The sequence below is a fragment of the Hermetia illucens genome, chromosome 4, assembly GCF_905115235.1.
Source record: "Hermetia illucens chromosome 4, iHerIll2.2.curated.20191125, whole genome shotgun sequence".
Taxonomy (NCBI): domain Eukaryota; kingdom Metazoa; phylum Arthropoda; class Insecta; order Diptera; family Stratiomyidae; genus Hermetia; species Hermetia illucens.
Window position 1 is genome coordinate 90,160,353 of NC_051852.1, and position 16,609 is coordinate 90,176,961.

At 38.8% G+C, this 16,609-nt stretch overlaps 1 protein-coding gene across 1 annotated transcript in view; it reads left to right on the forward strand.

Annotated features, from left to right (window-relative positions):
• The window catches only part of LOC119655876 (cytoplasmic phosphatidylinositol transfer protein 1), a 37,890-nt gene that overhangs the window by 19,430 nt on the left and 1,851 nt on the right, over positions 1-16,609 (forward strand). Inside the window, exons 4-6 of the mRNA XM_038062012.1 lie at positions 6,918-6,925; positions 6,991-7,062; positions 7,131-7,263. Of these exons, the coding sequence (XP_037917940.1) occupies positions 6,918-6,925; positions 6,991-7,062; positions 7,131-7,263 (213 nt within the window). The remainder of the gene's footprint in view (positions 1-6,917; positions 6,926-6,990; positions 7,063-7,130; positions 7,264-16,609) is intronic.

Here is a 16,609-nt window from a genome sequence, read left to right on the forward strand (position 1 = left end):
GCTGCCTTCTTGGATATAGAAGGAGCTTTCAACAACGTCAGTACCAACGCCATCAAGGAAGCCTTGACCGGTATTGGATTGGAGGGGTATCTCACGCATTGGATTATATCCATGCTGAGTACCAGGATAATCCAGTCCGATCTGGGAGGCAACCACTTGACCAGAGCTGTGAACAGAGGCACGCCCCAGGGTGGTGCCACCTCACCGGTGCTCTGGTTAATAGTAATGAACAAAATTTTATGTATATTGGACAGCAGCGGGGTGAAGGTGGTGGCGTATGCCGGCGACTTGGTGATATTAGTATCAGGGATGTTTCTGTCCATTATGAGCGACATCATGGAAGGAGCGTTGCGAAAGGTGAGCCTGTGGGCCGCAAGATGCGGACTCAGCATAAACCCAACCAAAACGCAACTGATGCTATTCACCACCAAGACAAGGATACCTGAATTCCATCTACCACGGCTGAATGAACAAAGATTGGTTCTTTCCTCTAATGTAAAGTATCTGGGTGTAATCCTGGATCCTAAGCTAAATTGGAGGTTGAACATAGAACTGAGGGTTAAGAAGGCCTGTATAGCCTTCTATGCCTGTAAGAGAACCTTTGCAAAGAAATGGGGTCTCCGGCCGAGGATAGTTCTCTGGATGTACACCGCTATAGTGCGTCCGATCCTGACGTACGGCTCTATTTTATGGTGGCAGGCTTTGAAGAAGAAATACAATGGAACGAAGCTTAATAGGATTCAAAGAACTGCGTGTGCAGGTGCTACGGGGGCTCTGCAGTCCTGCCCGGCAGATGCTCTCAATGTACTCCTGCATCTCCTCCGTCAGACTACGTGAGTCCGGATGCTGGGCAGCGAAGTCCTACGGCCACAGCAACATCCTAGATGAAATACCTCGAGAAATCTGGGCATCCCCCACGGACTATGTCACACGCAAGCTGAACTTCACGAGAAACTCTGCTGTGGACCTTCCAACCAGGGCAAAGTGGAAGACCGGCGGCGTGTTGCAAGACTATGACACGGTATTCTTTACGGACGGATCAAAGATGGCCTATGGAGTCGGCGCGGGGGTTTTCTCGAATACACACGGTGTATCCAAATCGTATGGTCTCCCAGGTTTCACCAGTGTATTCCAGGCGGAAGTACTGGCGATACTGGAAGTCTGTCGATGACTGGAGTGTGATTCGAGCCCCAAGCGTGACATAGCCATTCTGACCGACAGCCAAGCGGCCATCAAGGCCTTGTACTCAACGACGACATCTTCCCGGCTGGTGGGGCAGTGCAGAGACGCGCTCAACCATCTGGGCGGCACGCTCAAGGTCACTCTCCTCTGGGTTCCCGGGCATAGGATCATAGAGGGGAATGAGCGGGCTGACGGATTGGCCAGGCAAGGCTCTGCTCTTGGCAGTCCCTCGGCGAATACAGTCGGTGTTCCGCTGGCGGCTGTCGGGGGCCGAGTCTGCTCGCACTACCTAGCAGCCGCGGACCTGAGATGGCGAAGGCTTACAAGCTGTGCCAAGTCAAGGAAAATTTGGCCCGCTTATAACATAGCCCGATCACGAGAGCTCCTGTACCAGGCGCGTGCAAATGCATTCAAGATTACGGCGGTCTGCACTGGCCCATAGGGGACCATGCCGCTAGGCTCGGCATACCCGACAACTCGCATTGCCGAAGCTGCGGAGAAGGAAGGGAAACTCTCATGCACTTTCTCTGCGATTGCCCAGCTCTGGCTCGAGTCAGGCTGCGGACACTGGGGAAACCATTCTTTGGGGACCTCACCGAGATTTCTAGCTGCAGGGTCGGAGAGCTGCTTTCCTTCGTGAATGCTACGGGCTGGCTCTGAAGATCCGAGCCAGCTAGACTCTGCTTCCCTGTTCCTATAACAACAGTCACGGTCGGGGATTTATTATCAGGCTTAGATTTCACATGGGTCATCTTGATTTTTTTAATGAGAACAAGACACGCTACACCCCGATTTCCAAAAGTAATAATTAAGCCCTTTTTGTGGGATACTCCGCATGACCATATTCAAAGAAAGCAAATTTTAAACCACTTCTTTGCATGAGATGACTTCCAGGCTAATTTTGAGTTGCGTCATTCTGGATATGCTAATTCGAGTATTTCCAAAGCAAGAGTTTAGTCCACGTGCTATTACTTATGGTTTCCAGCAGTTTCAGAAGCGGTCATCAAAATAATACTTTTCAGTTTACATTCCAAACAATAACCAAACGTATATTAATAAAAAATATATCTTTCCTCCATTCAACATTCATCCAATTATTTGCTGATTATTCTGAAAAAACAAACACATCCCCGCTTTATTCAATATTTTATCAATGTTTGCAAGCAATTCAACTTTATCTTTATGAGCTTCAAATAAAGTCTATGTTCTAGGCAATCATTATACGAATCCGCAGAACATGTTTTATGAGATTGTTGTACCTTGTACAATATGTATGCTTCATCAAGATTAATTTTGCTCCAATATCGATTCAGGAAGTCATTGTATAATTTGTTGAATCCAGAAAAATTGAACGACAAAAGGTGCGCTTGTATTTATGGGCAAAGTTCCCTTGTGCATATCAGTAATAATCGATAAGTCCATTTGCGCTTCATGACTACATTCGCTAGTTCGAATATATCCACTTGGAATTGCTAATTCTGGACAATGTTTGTTGTATCTTTCCGCTGTTTGCCTATTTACTTTTTGAATTTGTTCTTGAGTTATAGTGCAAATGAAGGTGTATAAAAAAAATAAAGTGAGAAAGATTTGGAGGTCCCCCGTTACCTTCAACCTATTTTGCTATATTTGAAGTCTGCGGATAAATTATTTGTTTGCTCACTCTGTATAATATTTTCGGACGGTAAAAGATACAAATTTCTGTTTTCAGTTTTCTTAGTTAGAAATTAATTATTTCCTATTTCACTTCACGTTTGCTGTTCTGCCTTCCTTGATAGGCAATTGGCTTAATGGAATAGAAATGCCGATATTTTAACCATAAACTTAAAATGTTCTAGAAGTCAGTCGAATATGCTATCGCAATAAAAAGTTTTCCGAAGGTGTAGATGAACCAATGGATGCTTTTTTAATGAATCATGGAATCTTTTACATTGACTACGTTAATGACACCTGCTTGTTTCCTGACCGAGTCATAGCTCTTTGCCAATTCCTGTGGATTTGGAGAAGGAGGGAAGCAGAGTCGGATTGGGATTAAATACTGACGAAACTAAGGTTCCCAGCCTGATTGGGTCGATTAATTTTCCCATTTTGGTAGCGTTGTTCCTGTTGATGGTGATTACAAATTCGATGTTACTCGACGTACTAATAGTGCTATAGCCTTCACTGTTTTGTCTATAATCTGGAAATGCAACTATCTTAATACCAGCATAAAATTGAGGCTTTTTAACGCTGACTATGCCATCCAGTAGAATTTACTTCCCCAGAGTGAGTAACGGATGGGTCGCTCTAGAAACGCTTGGGGGCCGAACAGTAGAGAAAGGAGTGTATGCCCCTCGGAAAGACTTGAAGGGATCCAAATATTTTTCACAAAACCAACAACGATGACATGTAATTGTGGTTGACGCGCTATGTCCACTATAGGATAATGTCATACAGAATAAATATTGTTCTGTTTTACGGCAATTCAATGCTTTTCTTTTGTGGACTTATCGAATAAAACAAAATCTTTAAATTTTTATGTGCATTTCATACCAAAATTTTTTATATGGTTGCTCTAAATGCATTATAACGCAACATCTGCCTTTACGTGCCACCGTTGTTGGTTTTCAGAAACGTATTTGAGCTTCCGAGAAACCTAATTGTTTGCGCGTCTACATGGGAAACTGTCACCTGAGTGTAATGGAACTAATCTTTGGGTTGATAATAGTTTTATTCCGCTTAAACCACGAATGCATAACTATCTCTTGGTAACAATTTGAAGGTAATCGCCTCCAATGTCTGACGTTATATCAATGTCTTTGAATACAGATTATTGCTGGAATTATTACTCTAACTAGACCATTTTTTTGATAATCAAAGATTTCAATCGATAACTGCGTCCATCTCAGTAGGTATTGGCTGCTTTAAGTGTCAAATCGCTGCCTTCATTGTATCACTAAAACTGTAGTGAATCTTCGCTCCGTTTTAAGGTTTTGTGTAAAACAAAACCTTATTAGAATCGGTTTACTATTTGTCTGTATGTCTGTCTGTCCGTCACACACATTTTTCTCGGAGACGGTTGGATCGATTCACACCAAATTTGGTGGAAAGGTAGGAACTGTGAATGCTCACGCATACAGTGAGTTACATAATTCTACTTCGAATTTAAGGGGGGGGGGTCCCATACATACAAAAGGGGGTGTAACTTTTTTTCATCAAATATAGTCATGTGGGGTATGAAATGAAAAGCCTCGATTAATATTTTCCGAAGCCGGTCCTAGTTTTCACATTTGTTGGAAAGGTGGGGAGTACGGGGGGTGGAAAGTGATCATTTCCATCCCATTCTTAGAAACTACCCAACCCAAAAATCTAAAAAAACATCAGGAGGCTGCCACTATATGGCGCCTAGGCGCCGAAATACCCTCCATACCGAATCTGGTCAAATAAAGTTAATAATAGTATATTACTATAATTTTCCGGTTTTCCGACTTGTTTTAATCTGGTGTTTTGAGACTTTCTTAGCTAAAACTTGATTTTTCCTCAAAATATATAAAGACTTCAGTAAGAGCATAGTTATAATTTATCCAGAAATATTACTTTTTTTTCTACGCTCGTTCTGCTTTCTACTAGATTTCACCGTAGACTAGCGAAGAAAATATATCACGGTGAACCAGTTGGTTGTGATGTTTGTGGCAACATGTTACATCATCATCATCATCAACGGCGCAACAACCGGTATCCGGTCTAGGCCTGCCTTAATAAGGAACTCCAGTCAACCCGGTTTTGCGCCGAGGACCACCAATTCGATATTTCTAAAAGCTGTCTGGCGTCCTGACCTACGCCATCGCTCCATCTTAGGCAGGGTCTGCCTCGTCTTCTTTTTCTACCACAGATATTGTCCTTATAGACTTTCCGGGTGGGATAATCCTCATCCATACGGATTAAGTAACCCGCCCACCATAACCTATTGAGCAGGATTTTATCCACAACCGGACGGTCATGGTATCGTTCATAGATTTCGTCAATGTGTAGGCTACGGAATCGTCCATCCTCATGTAGGGGGCCAAAAATTCTTCAGAGGATTCTTCTCTCGAACGCGGCCAAGAGTTCGCAATTTTTCTTGCTAAGAACCCAAGTTTCCGAGGAATACATTAGGACTGGCAAGATCATAGTCTTGTACAGTAAGAGCTTTGACCCTATGGTGAGATGTTTCGAGCGGAACAGTTTTTGTAAGCTGAAATAGAAATAGAATAGAAATGGCTGCCAACAACCGTGCGCGGATTTCATCATCGTAGTTGTTATCGGTTGTGATGCGGTTTGATGTTGTTGGTTGATTCGTCTTCGGTGCTGACGTTGCCACCAAATATTTTGTCTTGCCTTCATTGATGTGCAGCCCAAGATCTCGCCCTAATTGCCGCCTGCTCGATCTGTATGAAGGCAGTTTGTACGTCTCGGGTTGTTCTTCCCATGATGTCGATATCGTCAGTATAGGCCAGTAGTTGGGTGGACTTGAAGAGGATCGTACCTCTTGCATTTACATCAGCATCACGGATCACTTTCTCGAGGGCCAGGTTAAAGAGGACGCATGATAGGGCATCCCCTTGTCACAGACCGTTGTTGATGTCGAATGGTCTTGAGAGTGATCCTGCTGCTTTTATCTGGCACATTGGTCAGGGTCAGCCTAGTAAGTCTTATCAATTTTGTCGGGATACCGAATTCTCTCATGGCCGTGTACAGTTTTACCCTGGCTATGCTATCATAGGCGGCTTTAAAGTCGATGAATAGATGATGCAACTGTAGTCCATATTTCAACAGTTTTTCCATCGCTTGCCAGAGAGAGAAAATCTGATCTGTTGCTGATTTGCCTGGAGTGAAGCCTCTTTGGTATGGGCCCATGATGTTCTGGGCATATGGGGCTATCCGGCCTAGCAAGATAGCGGAGAATATCTTATGAGACAGGTAATGCCTCGTTGCTAATCGTCAGGCATTGATTCGCTGTCCCATACCTTGAGCACAAGTTAATGAACCACTTGGTGAAACTGGTCGCCTCCGTATTTAACCAATTCGGATGTAATTCCATCGGCTCCTGGCGACTTATGATTTTTTAGCCGATGTCCTTTGGAACTCAGATTTCTTACTAGGATGGCATTTCATGGAACTCTTTACTGAACTGCATTCAGGTACTAGAAATCTTCGTATTTCAGACGCACAATGACAAGTGGGGAAATATCGTTTTCTAGAGTTCCATGACTATATTCCGAAATGTTCAGTTGATAACTTCCCTCACGAATATTTTGTCCATCCTCGGGGACTCTTAAACTAATATGTTTCCTTTTATGTTATCCAAAACTATGGCTTTATTTGAGATGTGGATAATGTTTATATGGCAACATATTTTCGAAATTTTCTAACTATTGTCTTTTTTGGCCACCTTTGATGATAGAAAGCGAATGCTGTCTATTGGTGCACCGAAAATAATAATGTATATATGTGAACTGCATATAATGTATATATATCAACTGTACCGAGATTTTCCTCCGACTACTATCCGGGTGTAATGATTTTATTTTCTTTCAATTTAAATTAGATCTAACAGTCTATAGTTTCTCTATTTATTACTACTTAGTGCTCGTTTTAACCGTTATACATTTTCGCACCATTCATTATTATTTTATACCAAGAGATCAAAATATGAATATAAAATTTAAATTACAACTTTGCCCTTCTTTTCATGTCTGCAAAAAAATATTTCGCAACAGAATACACCGTAAGTATATATTTAATATTCCATGATTTGCAAAGACGAACTTATCATTTCTTTCCTTTCTGTAGTGTTCCTTCATTCCAAAGTTCAATGTGTCTATCCATACTATTTATGAAAATAATGCTGGCACATCGGAAAACGTAAGATATGATTTTACTGATTATAATTGATTGGAAAGTTACAAATGAAAACTTCATTGATTTTTTAGTGTTTAAAATTATCGGAAGAACAATTAAAAGAACGATTGGTGGAAGATATCGACATCGGCTTCGATGAATTGTCAAGTTTAAAGCATTATAAGGAGGATGAGGACCCAAAATTTTTCAAATCTCAAAAGACTGGTTAGTATTTTACACATTTCTACTTTCTAAATGAATCACGTCTTGATGCTCAAGACAGATTTAGTCGGTCGAGCTTTTAAGAAAAAAAGAAAAAACAATAATCACCTAGATATCAGTTTCCATTTTGAGGATCAATCAAGCAAAAGATGCTTCGTCATGATGCGCTTTATTGACCAAATTTTAAGACTTTGTTTCCCACAACACCCTAAAAAATTTAAAATTAAAAACTGTCTGTTTGATTCCAACAAAATTTGGTGGTGGGAGCTACGAAATCCCACGTATCCAGCGATTAATTTTCGTGTAGTTTAAAGGGGCTCTCCACACATGTTGGATTCAACTTTTTTTCTTCATTGAATATAACCATGTGGAGTATCAAATGAAATGTTTCAGTTAGTACTTTCAGAAACAGGTCCGAAATTTCGTTCCGGGGAGTGAGGTGTTAAAAAGTACATATTTAAAGTTAAACGGGACTCATTTTTCGCAACGAAGTGTATGAAATTCAAAAATATATTCTACTCCGATATCTACCCAAATATACTTAATAATAGATTCTAGGACTACCACCAGGCGCATAAAAAATGGTCTCATGCATGACACTGCGCCGAAGTTTCGTCAAAATGCTGTTCGTAGTAACAAAATTAGAGCAATTTTGTGTGATGCTGGCGACATGATTAATGGGAATAATGGACATATAATACTAAATACCCATGTATAAAATAGCAACTTTTCCCTACTTTTTACTCTGTAGTGGCTGGCGCCATCGTTACGAAATTTTGGTGAGAATATGTGATCTATGAACCGCTTCACATGCAACTAATTGCGTCATTTTCTAGTGGATCTAAGTGGGAATCCCGATATTTGCGAAAGAAAGGTATAACATTGTTTCCACAGAATGTGGTCTTGTGGGGTATCAAATAAAAGGGACCAATTAGTACTTTCCGAAACTAACCTTCTTCTCAGAACCTATTTTGCCATTTGAAAGTTTATCAAGTTTCTGATAACGAGGAACTTCTCGGTTGCGACTCATGGTTTTTTAAAACGACTATCATCTAAAAAATGCGAAATCAACTAAATGCACTTAAACGGAGTAAAGATATCGACTTGAAATTTTCTCCATGAAGCTGTTCCTCGTAGCCATTGTTTCTTCAGAGCCGCTATTTTAATTTATTTGAATATCTTCGGAACCTGAAATCTTTCCTAGGGCGTGGGATAAGGAGATGATCGTTAATACCCTGAAAAAAGGCAACCGATTGATTACAACGATTAGAGGATATTTGAAAACTTCTTGCTATCGGAAATATAAATAGTTAAAATGTTTCTGCAGTGCATGAATGAATATCAACCACGCAGTGAAATGAAAACTTATTCGACAAAGCGCATGTTGATCTCCACTGAATTCTCCTGTAGTGAACACACTAATATCAGCTAAATATAGAACCCCTTTCAGAAGCACAACTTATGGACGAAAAATTCAAATTAACAACTAATAGCTATTTTCTATTAATTGTCGAGATTTTCAGAGTTTCTAATAATTCAATAATGCAGTCTATTGGCAATTTACATGGTTAGGGTTCTCTAGTATTTCGTCCTTATTCCGTGTTGTTATTGTAAAAAAAATGTGGAAAGATTTTCCAGTAGATTTTTGTCCGACAAATAAACTACTGGACATCTTGTGTGAAATCGAACAGCATTTTCTTGAAGTTTAAAGTAAATTCGAGAAAATGACGTTAGGTGTTCAGGAACTCATGGTTGGTTAATGTGAATAGAATCCAGACAACTTTTTAATCAGGCGAAAATAGGTGGCTTCAATTGCGGTTTTTGTAGAATCTGGAGTGGAGCTGGCTGTCATTCTTGAAATCTCTGGCCTTTTCAATTGTAGGTGGATATTTGTGTAGATTTGATAGTTTAATATCGAAGTCAGATAGAGGTATTGCTGCTAATGCCAAAGGTCAAACTGGCTACTCTGGTTCCCAAATATTTATTTATCATACAGTGTGATGTATATTGTACATATAAAAATGATAATAATAATCGTTGTGGCAGCAATCCATATTGGATCAGTGCCTTGAAATGTGTTAGGCCACTTCATTCAAGCCCGTAACGGTACACTACAGTACACTGTAGTAGGCAATGTGGTCAGCATTGCGCTAGCCCGAGATTATTACCCTGATTTTACTGAGGTACTCATCCGTCTGCCACCAGTGAGATTTGAACCGCGACCTTCCGCTACGACAGCCCAGCGCTCTAACCACTTGAGCCATTCAGACAGATATTGTACATATACCCCTCGATATTTAATATTTCGAAAAATATATATTTTCTTCGAAACTTCTATTTTTTTCTACAGTTTTAGCGTATTAAAAAAAATATTAGAATCTGTTTAATGTACATTTTAAAACAATTTCCGCAAACATATTTAATTTTAAAACATTCGGCAAATTTATATAGCATTTAATCAATCCACGATTAGGGTTCATCTTTCTAGGTTTGTTATCAAATGTAAGAAATGTAGGTCCTTTTGAAGTGAGTTAAATAAGCATCTTTTAACATAAAACGAAATGAAGTTAGTATTTGGTAATATCACGTTTTGCAGAATGAAACAATTACCAACATTTAAACTGGTAACGTTACGTTGACTGGCCACTTAGCTAGCGCAAAATTTCCAACCGCAAAAACAAAGAAGCGGTTTCGGTCAACCCAATCCACCTTAGAACATAAGCAGAAGCAGAATATGTAGCGAAGTTTCATATTCTTCCGACAGGAAAAAATCTTTCATCTCTGAAAATAACCGAGGAAACAACCTGCCCTGGTGAAAGAGTATGCTATATTTTAGGCCTTGGTATTCATTTCTGTGATCTGTAAATACAACCAGTTTGGGTTTGCTAGAAACCAATATGGAGCTTAACTTAATGTTATTGTAGAATGTTCCACGCCGACTCTATATGCTCTCCAATCGGTAAACCGTAACAAGTGTATAGTACCAAGACTAAAATTAACAATACTACAATTTACAAAATAAACATACTGACATTCATCCTAACAATAATCTCACTCACGTACGCTATCAATAATTCAAACATTCACTGTAACGTGTACATCGCACAGATAATCGATTGCATAACCAATTCAAGAAACAGACCAAAGGTACTCAGTACCATAATTAAAATCTATTTAGAAAAACTCGAAATTGAACGATATGCACATGCATATGGGCATGAGCAATGTGTACGCATATGGACAAGAATTAACCCAGGGCATATGAAGTAAATTTGATACTTGAGAGCGCGTGCCACATGGAAAGTCTAGTGATGACCTAGCAGACTTTGTGGTTAAAGTAATTCGGTGTCGAATTACTTTTTAAACTTGATGGAACAAAATTGTGTGAATTATTGATAATTCAGTAATATTGTCAACCAATTTTTTTAGATTTACAGATTGTACAAATAAAAAACAAAATTGAAATATATGTTCATTTGGAATTTAGAAATTGAGCAAATCATTTCTCGCTGTATTCTCGCAGCGCAAGAACTCCAGAACTAATTTTAGAAACCACGAAAATACTACAAAATATGGTGCTATCATAACCGGTTTATTAGGTAATATATCTTGTTAGAGCCTTGAGAGTAATTTTTCACTCCGTGATTTAATTTCGACAACAGCGACTCTGAATCTTCGAGTTCAGACCTTACGTCGGAGATTTCCTGTGATCTCAGCGATCTTGACTGTCATTTGGACGTCAATTGCATATTAGCCCATACCAATCCTCCCGTCTAACTAAATTTATTACACCTGGTTTAACATCTGTAGTATTTGCTTGAACTACAGGTTCATAAGCGACACATCTCCTCAAATAATAGTTTTCAGAAGGTATTGTATGAAACTGAGAACGAAATTTCTCCAATGTGAATCAATGCCTTTTAAATTCGATGCATATGCATCAAATTCAAAGTATCGCTGATGAGGCACTGATTATAGCTTCTCCGAAAAATGATCATTGAATTTTTCGACACACCATAAGATATAAACCTAACCAAGTATGTCTGATAAAATGGAATCAAAATACCTTTATTGGAACGCAAAAAAGTCTGCAAACATCTCGGAAGTAGTCTAATAAATCAACTTAAATTTTCTACTGACTGGAAAACCATTTTTTTGAACAGCTGATCATCCTTGCGTGTTTCATACCCCAACGTTCCATTGATAAGGTGTCAGCGAAATGCTTTAGGAAAATTTTTTTGAATTTTTTTTTGACTGACTATCTATAATAGTGTCCGGATAGTTGAGTGGTTAAAGCACAAGGCGGTCGTACGGGTTCAAATTTCACTGGTGGCAGTGGTATTTATCGTGATTTGACGTCGGATACCAGTCGACTCAGCTGTGAGCTGAGTCAAATCAGGGTAATAATCTCGAGCGAACGCAATGCTGACCACATTGCCTCCTATAGGGTACTATAATCCTGTAGTGTATCGTTACGGTCTTGAATGGAGTGCTCTTCATTGCACTTCAAGGCCCTGATCCAATATGGATTGTTGCGTCAGCGATTATTATTATTATTATTACTATTGAAGTTAGCTCTCTCGACACTTCTTCGACGAGGGCGCTGTCTTGGCGTGCACGAACAGAGGTATTAAATATAATATTTTTCAACCTCCTGAAAAAATTATATTTAGAGAAAACCCGCTTTTTTGTGAAGTTACAGTTGGAAAAATGAGGAATTATCAAAAGTTGATGTCACCAGGTTGAGGTGATAATCTTTCATGAAGGCAACTTGTGACACCAGCGTGAATACATGTTTTTATTGTTCCGAGCAAAGTGTTAAGTTTCGAGTAACAAGTTTAATTTTAATTTCAACAATTTTTACTTATTTCATAGAATTACTGTGGCTTGTTTTTTGATAAACTTTTTCATTTTAGCTTTAGCACTAAAGTGAAAATTTTTTTAATGAAAATATTAATATTAACTTATCTGGGCAATTAGTTGGCAGTTGTGTTCGACAAAAAACTACATTTCTGCAAAATATATTTGGAGTACAAAGTATATGAGTTGGATTTTTTTTAATTTTTGCTGCTGGAATTGTTGTATTAGTTAGAAACCGACAGGGTGTTCTCCGTTATTTGAGATTTGTGTGTACTTTTCTCTAGATGTGATTTCGGAGGTGGACAAATAAATAAGAACAAATGCTATATTCAGGCTATTTATATAAACTGTTTGTATTTTCAGCTGACGTAGAAATATTATTTTGCATAGTAAAAATAAATTAGATATTAGGTGGTACATGATAAGCATTCCTCGTCAAAAAGAAGACAGTGGGATCGTTGCATTATTTCAACCCTTAAAAAAGATCCTTTCATGTCTTCGAGAGGCTTTGCTATCGAGGTAAATAATTTGTTATCATCTAAACAGTTCGGAGATAAATACAGGAAGAAAATCTACTCGGGAGAATAGTTAATATCATTTAAGGAGCAGGTGAAAATTAGTCAGGAGGTATCTGACGAGGGAAGGACCTAAAGGAGAGAAGAAATTGCGAAACATTTAATGAACTGACGAATTCAACGTTGATTTGTTCTCCAATGATTATTAGCCAAAAAATTCCACACTTTCCTCTAAAAAATGGGCGCGAAACTTAACGGAGGGAGTATTATGGCTCATGACGAGTTTTCTTGGTATGGTGTTGGTCCAGTACATCTCATTCTCGGGACCATGACGTCGTTAAAATATGAAAATGTCTTGAAAAGTGTCATAGCGCCTTATACTTGTGAAAATATACCTTTGATATGATCGTTACAACAAGATATAAACCCGAAACACATCCAAGTCTGTGAGAAATTGTTTAGGATGAGCATAATAGTTATGTCCTTAATATGTACACATGGGCCGAAGTTTAGAAATATATAAAACAATATTTTGAATTTTTAGTCATATACAAATGGAAAAGTGTGCATAGAAAGCTTCTCACATGAAATGAATACATCCAAAGTGTCCCATTTTCGGTATTCCAACTTGTTTGTATTTTAGAACAAATAATGTTTTTGTTTGATGTTTTTTTCAAGTTTTTAAATTATGATAATCCAAAAAGTAATTCTGGTTTTTTTCGTCAAATTTGTCAAAAATTTCGAGTTTAGAAGATTGATCAGGACATCATTCGGAATCTTCACCCTTTTTTTCTATGATACAAATGTTAATTTCATCGTTTCAGAAAATATCTGATGAGGAACGGTTGTTGATGATGATGATGAACATGACAAATTAATCCTTCTCTACTATCCGATTAATTTTTATTTGACTCATTCTAATGCTTTATCTAATGGATGAATGCTTTTGGTCAGCACCGCTTTGAATGATCTCATGCTCAGTTAATTTTCCAGGTTTGGTTTGGAATATTACGATGGCTTCAACTTGCGTTGAAGAACTAACTGCATTGTGCAAAAAGCAACTTACAATGAATATTTAACAAATGAGAAATTGAGTGAATTAATTATTCATACTTCATATGGTAGCATTTCCTTCTTTGTGGTGTATCTTTAGTACTTAGCATTTCAGATGGGATCGTTAATCCTTTGGCCGTCTTATTTATCAAATATTGTAGCTGGGGAATTTTGAATTTACCTCTCAGTGCTGATGGTTGAATGCAAATATTTATATATTTTTCATAGAAATAAAGGATTTTTTTATGACTTCATAGAGATAATTTTATTTTTTCCAAAAAAAATCATTTTTGAGATAGTCGTCATTGTTGCAATATTCGCTAGATCATAGATTTTCCCACCTGATTATTGCAGTTTCCGGAGATTGCTTTTCAAATATCTCTGCTGTTTTTGGGCGAATCTTTCTAGATAATTCGTACTAAAGGTCGCCTAAGTCTTTCTTTTAATGACTGTTTTTGGTACCAGTAATACCCATTTTGCATGAATTCTCCATACCGCTGAAGGTGAGAATATTACCCAACGTCTTTCAAACTTGCTCCTCTTTCATTTCCTTCTACAATAAAAATTCGTACATCACGAGACAACATTTCGTTATCAGACATCTACAATAAAGACAATAAATACTAAATACGGAGATTATTTTCATTTTTTTTTTATTATATTTAGGAAAACAGTTGGATTTGCTTTATTAAAGGCAATGAAATATTCCAATCTTCAACTCAACCAGCAATAAAGCGTAAAAAAAATCCACATACTATCCTTTTATAAGCATTTGATTTCATATCAGTCAGCTGTTTCCATTTTTTTTTACCCCTACTGCACACTTAGCAGAAAAACTCTGGGGACACCCCATGTCATTTAGCGAAACGAATCAAATATTTTCCAGATTTTGCTTCGGCTATTGATTAAATGTCTGCTAACCACTCGGCACACCGATTTTTATTAATTTGATCTGAGCATTTTCTGAGATAACTGTCATTTTTCCGGGAAACATACAAAATAAAACAGAAAACAGTCTATGTACACTCATCGAATTAGGGGGTTCTCCGAAATATGACGTCTCAAATGCATTGCATCTGCTATTAATTATCTTTAATTTATGCACGTGGTTATAAAGTTTGTGTAGTTTATTTTGCGGGATAAGTGTTTTTATTGCAATGACAAATAAAGGAAAAGAAATTTCCGTTATCGGAAGAAAAATCAATATTAAATTATGGACAGAGGGAACAAGTTAAAGGGAAATGGCGGGAGTCGTCGGATCCATTCAAAGGTGAATTCTGTTCGAAAAAAACGTGATCGTGTCACCAAGTTTGTCCTGGAGAGAGTTGCAGTATGCTAACAATGGTGAAAAAATCCTCGACTAACTGGAAGGGAGATGGCTGTGGAAATAAAGCAGAGGTTTAATAAGCAAATTTGTCCCGATACCATCAGGAAAATACTTAAATAGGCTGGATACCGTGGACGAGTCGTGCGGCGAAAATAGTTAATTTCACCTTTGCTTACAGTTAGTTAGTTAGTTTAGTTTACTGGGGGGAGCCGCAGCTCCGAGCACTCAGGCCGTTGTTAGGCTCATTGTACTATCCCCGTAAATTGCCTAATCAATGGCTTCCCGCCTACGGTGTTCGTAGGCTTTAGCGAATCTGACAACATTCTCCTGACGCAGGGAGTGTGCAAATTGTTCATTGAAGAAAACCTTGCCAAGGTCTCTTCGTCTGAGATCTGAGAATAGCGGGCAGCTGCATAAAAAATGCAGGGCCGTCTCCTCCTCCTCCTCACATTGACTGCACATAGCCGAAACCACTACCCCAATCTTTTCCATATGGTAGTTTAAGGAGCAGTGTCTCGTTAAAAGCCCTACCAGGGTTTTCATGCCCCACTTCTTAAGAGACAAAAAAATGCCGCTCTAGTGGCCCTAGGCTCTTTCACAAGGATTTTCGCCCATCAGCTGTGGAACTCATGGAGAGTTGCATTCAAACGGTCACATACTGTGTCCGCAAACTTGCCAGTAAATATTAAGGCTAGGTCGTCCGCAAATGCTTGCGCGAAGACTTTTTTGTCCTCCAGGAGCCAGAGCAGGGTATCCAGTAAACAGTACGTACGGAACCCAAATCGTTTTGGAAAGATGCATTGTTTTCAGGCGAAATCAAATTTTGCAATTTCGGAATAAAAGGACGAAAAATAGTATGTAGGAAACCAGGGACAGCATTTCAAAAAGAAAATTTACTTCCTACAGTGAAACATGGTGGTGATGGGGAAGTGGTTCAGGGTAGTATGTCGGTTAACGGCGTGGGTAACCTTGAGTTTATTGAGTCAACAATGGATTAACTAGCTCACCTTAATATTTTAAGGAATAATTTTCAACATGATAATGAACTCAAGCTGTGAGGCTCTGGTTGCTGTACAATGCTCCAAAGCAGTCTCATACACCTCCACAATCTCCAGACCTTAATCACATTGAGCAGACTCATTCGAGAGAAGCATTTGTAAACGCAATATAATCAGCAAAGAAATGTTGAGAAATATTCCCAGAGAAGAGTGGAGAAAACTTCATTAGAGGAGACAGCAAAGATTATCAATTCAATTTCTAATCATTTACAATAGGTTATTAAGAACCGATTATGCCCTATTAATTTTCAATCATCATCATCAATAGCGCGAAAACCCGTATTCGGTCTAGGCCTGCCTTAGTAAGGAACTCCAGATACTTTTGTTTTGCGCCGAGGTCCACTAATTCGATATCCCTAAAAGCTGTCTGGCGCCCTGATCTCATCGCTCCACCTCAGGCAGGGTCTGCCACGTCTTCTTACCCTTATAGACTTTCCGGGCTGGATCGTCCTCATTCATACGGATTAGTTGACACACAAGGTATCGCTCATAGATTTTGTCGTTATGTAGGTTACCCTCATGTAGACCAAAAATTC